Source organism: Hippoglossus hippoglossus, chromosome 17 (genome assembly GCF_009819705.1).
Source record: "Hippoglossus hippoglossus isolate fHipHip1 chromosome 17, fHipHip1.pri, whole genome shotgun sequence".
NCBI classification, from domain to species: Eukaryota; Metazoa; Chordata; class Actinopteri; order Pleuronectiformes; family Pleuronectidae; genus Hippoglossus; species Hippoglossus hippoglossus.
The window spans coordinates 23,172,750-23,180,919 of NC_047167.1; the positions used below are offsets into that span (position 1 = coordinate 23,172,750).

At 42.8% G+C, this 8,170-nt stretch overlaps 1 protein-coding gene across 1 annotated transcript; it reads left to right on the top strand.

Moving 5' to 3' along the window:
* Positions 1-2,404: 2,404 nt before the first annotated feature.
* Positions 2,405-4,914, top strand: LOC117778538 (tripartite motif-containing protein 16-like). Its single transcript, XM_034614230.1, has one exon. The coding sequence runs from the start codon at positions 2,405-2,407 to the stop codon at positions 4,082-4,084; it is 1,680 nt and encodes a 559-aa protein (XP_034470121.1). The 3' UTR covers positions 4,085-4,914.
* Positions 4,915-8,170: the final 3,256 nt, after the last annotated feature.

Consider the following 8,170-nt stretch of genomic DNA (forward strand, 5'->3'; position numbering starts at 1 on the left):
TTTAGTGAACGGGCATATTGATCTGCTGCTGCGTACGTTTCTGTTCTTTTTGATTTTCCTGATCTGAACCAGCAGTTCCATTGGACAGTGTCCTGATCGAGTCCCTCTGAGGGTTTGTCCTGCAGCTCTCATCACATGTGTTTCTTATACATGTGTATATACATTTAAATCTCTTATATATTTATAAAGCAATAAAAATCTAATGTGTGAAGAAGCTGAAAGTTGAAATAAAGAATAAATCCAGTCTGTTCTTTTGTCTTCATTCCAGGATCTCATTCAAAGCTGATGGAGACAAAGTGAAACTCCTGTGAGAGAATAACTGAGGCAGTTTCCTCCTGAAACTCCACAAACCTCAGTTTTCATGTTCAGTCTCTGTCTTTGCAGCTTTTCTGCACTAAAACAGCTTCATCGCAGACAAATGAGCAAAGTTTTCTTCCACTCGCTGATTTTCAAAACCCAGATCTTGTTTGTGATCTCAGTGGATGAAGAGAGTTCGTCACACAGATTTAAAGAAGTGGAGAAATAATGGTTTGGTGAAGTTTCAGAGTGAAGACGTTGAGTTGAGTCCTGACACACAAGCCACATATACAACGAGTTTGTCGTGTTGCTTCAGTGTTTCACGTCGTCACCTCACGGACAAACGGTCCTGGGTCGTACAGTTTGAATCCAGACTGGATCAAAACTTCTTGACACCAAATTTGTCCGAGGTTTAACCCACAAAACAAACGTTGCTTCTTGAAGAGATTTTGTAGTTTCTGCAGAGTTAAAACAGTAAACGGTAAAAACACTCAGGATCAGGTTCCTGACGACTGGGATCGATTCTTTGCTCCGTCACAGACAAACTTCATCAACTGTTTCAGAACAGAAAGAACTTTGGTGTCACTTGTATTATATAGAAACAGTTTGAGCAGTTTATCATTTTCTTTGATAGAAGCTGAACAGTTGTTGACATGGTTCCTTTGCTCTTTGTCATTGTTCTTCTTTAGAATTCCATTAACTTTGCTGTAAGTCTGTATCATCTCTGGCTGCATGTGCTGTTGTAACAGCTCAGCTTAACACTGAGGGGGACAGAGCTTTAGAAATAAGAGTCTGAGACTCTGAAACAACCTGAGGAAATACAGCAGGCTGAGTCAGAAGCTTCCTTTAAATCCAAACTTCAAACCTGCTGTTATCGTACCACGATTTGATCTAATTCTAGTTTTTAAAGTGTGGTCACGATTACATTTCTGTCACCTGTCGTGTTTTTTAGGGATGCACCGATATGGAAATTCTTGGCCGATACTGATACTTAAAACAACAATCTAGCCGATACCGATACCGATATTTGTTTATTACTTGAATAATATGAAAAACAGAAAAAGGGACAAGTGTAACTTTAGATGCCCTGGTGTCGGGGTAAATGACGTATTCTCCAAGCAAGCCTTTAGCCCCCCCCCTCTCTCTCTTTTTATCTATATGACTGCTTGTGTGGCTGTAGTGGATGGGCAGAGGGGGACATTTAATTATGTGATTGGGAAAATTGGGAAAATTAAAACTCCAGGACAACAGAAGGGGAATACAAAGTATGGGATGCATATTTGATCATTTATATCATATAAAATATGTCATTTATATCGTTTAAAATCATTTTTCAGTCTGTTTCCTGGCGCGATACGCTCGCTCGCACGCCGAAACCATCGGTGAAGGGCGCTGGCGCGGCGCATCGCAGCCCATGTGAACCGCACAAAGGTTTAACGGGGGGGGGGGATGGGAGGCGCCTGGCTTTCCTTGGCGCTGCGCGGCGCTTCAGCGCCCGGTGTAAATCCGGCGTCAGTGTACCATAATCTGGATGCCAGATTGGCAGGCTGCAGAAAACATACCAATGAACATCGGCCAATGTTATCGGTGAAAGTCAAGTTTATTACCGATACGCCGATAGCAGTAAACGAGGCGAATATCGTCCGCTACCGCTATACGGCCGATACATCGGTGCACCACTAGTGTTTTTATACTTTGACTCTTTCATACGTGTGTTTTAATGTGTTTTTACTTGTGTTTTTCATTAGTGAAGCACTTTGTAAGTTGTTTTTTATTCCATTGAAAAGATTCGTTAACTTTTCTGGAAACTTTGAAGAATGTGAATCTTACAACCTGTGCTGTTGTGAGCTGAATGTGACCGTTCCCAGAGCAACTATTCACTTTGAAATGTGATAACACAGATAAAAACTCACAACCAGCTCCTCCCAGTCAGGATGTGTCTGTGTCTCCTCCCTTCACAGACGTGTAAGTGTAAGAACCAGTGAACAACAAGCTGTGAACTGTGGGAGATGAGTCACTGCAGGAAGTGAACGAGAGGGGGAGGAGCAGAGATCTGTATCTGTTCAGAGGAAGTGAAACTGTTCTACAGTCTCTGGCACCAGCTGAAATGGCGCAGCAAGAAATTCAACTGGACAGAGAAATGTTCTGCTGTTCGATCTGTCTGGATCTACTGAAGGATCCGGTGGCTACTGGCTGTGGACACAGCTACTGTAAGAGCTGTATTAACACCCACTGGGACAAAGAGGAGGAGAGAGGAAGCTACAGCTGCCCTCAGTGTAGACAGACCTTCACACCGAGGCCTGTCCTGAGGAAAAACACCATGTTAGCTGATTTAGTGGAGGAGCTGAAGAAGACTGGACTCCAAGCTGCTCCTGCTGATCACTGCTATGCTGGACCTGAAGATGTGGCCTGTGATGTCTGCACTGGGAGAAAACTGAAAGCTCTCAAGTCCTGTTTGGTTTGTTTGGCCTCTTATTGTGAAAAACACCTCCAGCCTCATCTTCAGTCAGCTCCATTTAAGAAGCACAAGCTGGTGGAGCCCTCGGAGAAGCTCCAGGAGAACATCTGCTCTCGTCACGATGAGGTGATGAAGATGTTCTGCCGCACTGATCAGCAGTGTATCTGTTATCTCTGCTCTGTGGATGAACATAAAAACCACGACACAGTGTCAGCTGCAGCAGAAAGGACTGAGAGGCAGAGAGAGCTCGGGCTGAGGAGACAAACAATCCAGCAGAGAGTCCAGGACACAGAGAAAGATGTGAAGCTGCTTCAACAGGAGGAGGAGGCCGTCAATGGCTCTGCTGATAAAGCAGTGGAGGACAGTGAGAAGATCTTCACTGAGCTGATCCGTCTGCTGAAGAAAAGAAGCTCTGATGTGAAGCAGCAGATCAGATCCCAGCAGGAAACTGAAGTGAGTCGAGTCAGAGAGCTTCAGGAGAGACTGGAGCAGGAGATCACTGAGCTGAAGAGGAAAGACCATGAACTGAAGCAGCTCTCAGACACAGAGGATCACAACCAGTTTCTACACAACTACCCCTCACTGTCACCACTCAGTGAATCTACACACTCATCCAGCATCAGGATCCGTCCTCTGAGGACCTTTGAGGACGTGACAGCAGCTGTGTCACAGGTCAGAGGTCGACTACAGGACATTCTGAGTGAGACAGAGACAGAGATTTTACAGATTGTGTCTCAAGTGGATGTTTTACTGCCACAACCAGAGCCAGAGACCAGAGATGACTTCTTAAGATATTCACAGGAAATCACACTGGATCCAAACACAGCAAACAAATATCTATTATTATCTGAGGGAAACAGAAAAGTAACACATATGAGTGAAGATCAGTCTTATTCTAATCACCAAGACAGATTCACTTATTGGCCTCAGGTCCTGAGTAGAGAGAGTCTGACTGGACGTTGTTACTGGGAGGTGGAGGTGGAGGTGGGGGTGTTAGGAGCAGTTGGTGTAGCAGTCACATACAAGAACATCAGCAGAGCAGGAAGCTCAGATGAATGTGAATTTGGATCAAATGATAAATCTTGGTCATTATGTTGTTATGGAAACAGTTGTAACTTTTATCACAACAGCATCGAGACTCCAGTGTCAGGTCCTGTGTCCTCCAGAGTAGGAGTGTACCTGGATCCCAGTGCAGGTGTTCTGTCCTTCTACAGAGTCTCTGACACCATGACTCTCCTCCACAGAGTCCAGACCACATTCACTCAGCCTCTCTATGCTGGAGTTAGGGTTTATCCTGGAGACACAGCTAAGTTGTGTGAACTCAAATAGACTTGAGTCATTAAAAGCAGTGATTTAGATTCTGTGTTTAAATCTTTAACTTCTTTTGTCTCCATGTTTGTTGATCAAAGTTCGTCGTGGTGACGTTTCTGCTCCGCACAGAGATCAGCTGTCAATCAAACATGATGGGCAGCACTTTGAAGTCCTCTCATTGGTCGTTGTGTTGTTAGTTGATCGACCAGCATGTTTACTTTATCACTAACCACATTCATGTGTTTCTATGTTGCCTTGTGTTTTCTCGTGTTTTTTTGAAAAGCGCCCGACAAATAAAACTCTCATGTCTCAAATCAATCAACACTTTCGGCTCCTGTCCTTGACTGACGCGTGCTTTGACGTTTATTTTGAAGGTACATCCTGTCTGTTTCCGGTCTGTTTTGGAGCTCGCTTCCTGCGCCTTGACGCAGCGGATTGTGTTTTTCGGGTGTTTCTGGTTCGTTTGTCGGACGGTGAGTTGTGAGTTGTGGGTCTGACGTGAAGATCTAAAGTCAGTGGCGTCGCTGTCAGGAGAGTGAAGCGCGCCGCCGCCATTATTGTCTCACCTGTACGTTCAGCCGCTAGCTTGTGCGGCTAGCTGCCAAGTCAGCCGTGTAGTAAACACACTTCCGGTTCGTCCTTTCATAGTAAAACTCGATAGAAGCGCCTCACTCAGCAGGTTAAAATAACCTCCTCTAATAAACACTATTCCTTCACCTCCAATGCAAAACGTTCCGAGGTCAAGGAGACATGTGAAGGAGAGGTTGTAAGGAGTTAGGAAAGGAAACCAGGTTGCAGAGAAAACCCCGCTCCACTTTCACTCAGCTTTTAAAATCCTCACAAATAAATAACCCTCAAATAAAAACAACTTTATTTCTGACAGAATATACACAGGATTATACAGTTTCCTGTTCAAATCAGAATGACATGTCCTAAGGATTTTTTTCAGTTCAATTACTCACAGGAAGAATCAACGAAATAGAGACAAATTCAAATAAATCTTACAGCTGAAGTGTTGAAAATATGAACGTGAAGAATACATGTTCATATAGATGTGATGATGATGTTGAGAACGGTAGGTTCAACAAGCTTCTTATTCACTGGACAGATGTGAGCTCAACAAACCTTTGAGGACCCTTCTTCAACATAACATGCCTCCATGCTGCTGCTGTGGTGTCTGTAAGCCCCGATATTCAAATTCAACTGGAAACAAGGTTATTTATTTTATAAGTTTTTAATCTAAATGTCCTCTGATATCCTCCTCTGGAGCAAGGTTTGTGCATGAATCACAGCAGACATTTAGGTTAAAAACATGGTGTAAACGACTCCGTTTTGAGTTGAACTTGAATGTCGGGGCTTATGGACACTTGGATGACACCACGGGAGCGGGGTTTTTTTTTTGGACTGGACGTTGTTACTGGGAGGTGGAGGTGGAGGTGAGAGGAGGACTTGATGTAGCAGTCACATACAAGAATATCAGCAGAGCAGGAGACTCACGTGAATGTGAATTTGGATCAAATGATAAATCTTGGATGTTATATTGTAATGTAAACAGTTATATCTTTTATTACAACAGCATCTACACTCCAGTGTCAGGTCCTTGGTCCTCCAGAGTAGGAGTGTACCTGGATCACAGTGCAGGTGTTCTGTCCTTCTACAGCGTCTCTGACACCATGACTCTCCTCCACAGAGTCCAGACCACATTCACTCAGCCTCTCTATGCTGGAGTTACGGTTTATTATGGAGACACAGCTGAGTTGTGTGAACTCAAATAGACTCGAGTCATTAAAAGCAGTGATTTAGATTCTGTGTGTAAATCATTAACTTCTTTTGTCTCCATGTTTGTTGATCAAAGTTCGCCGTGGTGACGTTTCTGCTCCGCACAGAGATCAGCTGTCAATCAAACACTGACCTTCCTTTATCACACATATTCAGTTCTCACTTTGTAAAGACAGAAATCTATAATTACACTGACATGAATGTGTTTGAAAGATCTAATGTTGCTGTTGTTTTCTAAATCAAAGTAGAAATCAGGTTGTGTGATGTTTTAGAACCTGTATTGATCCTGATCCTCATCAATGAGATGATTATTTGTTCTTTTCTTTTCCACATGTGAGACGGAGGTGAAACAAACTGATTGTGTGTCCATGAAATCACTGAACAAGAGTCACTGAACAGACTTTACTGATGAAGTGATCAATGAACTCAGAGCGTCAACATGTCCAACAGACCAACTGCACTCTGGTTGGATTTACAGAGCATCAGTGTTATGGGATGTTTGGTCACATTGTAAATGTGGAACCTGGTTTGTTTTTATCACGGCTCATCTCTGTAAAGTGTGAATCCACTCGTCCTCGTTGTATTGACATATTTAGTGAACGGGCATATTGATCTGCTGCTGCGTAGGTTTCTGTTCTTTTTGATTTTCCTGATCTGAACCAGCAGTTCCATTGGAGAGTGTCCTGATCGAGTCCCTGAGGGTTTGTCCTGCAGCTCTCATCACATGTGTTTCTTATACATGTGATTGTACATTTAAATCTCTTATATATGTATAAAGCAATAAAATCTAATGTGTGAAGAAGCTGAAAGTTGAAATAAAGAATAAATCCAGTCGGTTCTTTTGTCTTCATTCCAGGATCTCATTCAAAGCTGATGGAGACAAAGTGAAACTCCTGTGAGAGAATAACTGAGGCAGTTTCCTCCTGAAACTCCACAAACCTCAGTTTTCATGTTCAGTCTCTGTCTTTGCAGCTTTTCTGCACTAAAACAGCTTCATCGCAGAGAAATGAGCAAAGTTTTCTTCCACTCGCTGATTTTCAAAACCCAGATCTTGTTTGTGATCTCAGTGGATGAAGAGAGTTCGTCACACAGATTTAAAGAAGTGGAGAAATAATGGTTTGGTGAAGTTTCAGAGTGAAGACGTTGAGTTGAGTCCTGACACACAAGCCACATATTGGAGATATTGTGATGTTGTGGACTTGAGGTCGTTCCGTTTATCGTGCTGTTGATTTTCATGAGGATGAAACTTCACAACGAGTTTGTCGTGTTGCTTCAGTGTTTCACGTCGTCACCTCACGGACAGACGGTCCTGGGTCGTACAGTTTGAATCCAGACTTGATCAAAACTTCTTGACACCAAATTTGTCCGAGGTTTAACCCACAAAACAAACTTTGCTGCTTGAAGAGGTTTTGTAGTTTCTGCAGAGTTAAAACAGTAAACGGTAAAAACACTCAGGATCAGGTTCCTGACGACTGGGATCGATTCTTTGCTCCGTCACAGACAAACTTCATCAACTGTTTCAGAACAGAAAGAACTTTGGTGTCACTTGTATTATATAGAAACAGTTTGAGCAGTTTATCATTTTCTTTGATAGAAGCTGAACAGTTGTTGACATGGTTCCTTTGCTCTTTGTCATTGTTCTTCTTTAGAATTCCATTAACTTTGCTGTAAGTCTGTATCATCTCTGGCTGCATGTGCTGTTGTAACAGCTCAGCTTAACACTGAGGGGGACAGAGCTTTAGAAATAAGAGTCTGAGACTCTGAAACAACCTGAGGAAATATAGCAGGCTGAGTCAGAAGCTTCCTTTAAATCCAAACTTCAAACCTGCTGTTATCGTACCACGATTTGATCTAATTCTAGTTTTTAAAGTGTGGTCATGATTACATGTCTGTCACCTGTAGTGTTTTTATACTTTGACTCTTTCATACGTGTGTTTTAATGTATTTTTACTTGTGTTTTTCATTTGTGAAGCACTTTGTAAGTTGTTTTTTATTCCATTGAAAAGATTCGTTAACTTTCTGGAAACTTTGAAGAATGTGAATCTTACAACCTGTGCTGTTGTGAGCTGAACGTGACAGTTCCCAGAGCAACTATTCACTTTGAAATGTGATAACACAGATAAAAACTCACAACCAGCTCCTCCCAGTCAGGATGTGTCTGTGTCTCCTCCCTTCACAGGTGTGTAAGTGTAAGAACCAGTGAACAACAAGCTGTGAACTGTGGGAGATGAGTCACTGCAGGGAGTGAACGAGAGGGGGAGGAGCAGAGATCTGTATCTGTTCAGAGGAAGTGAAACTGTTCTACAGTCTCTGGCACCAGCTGAA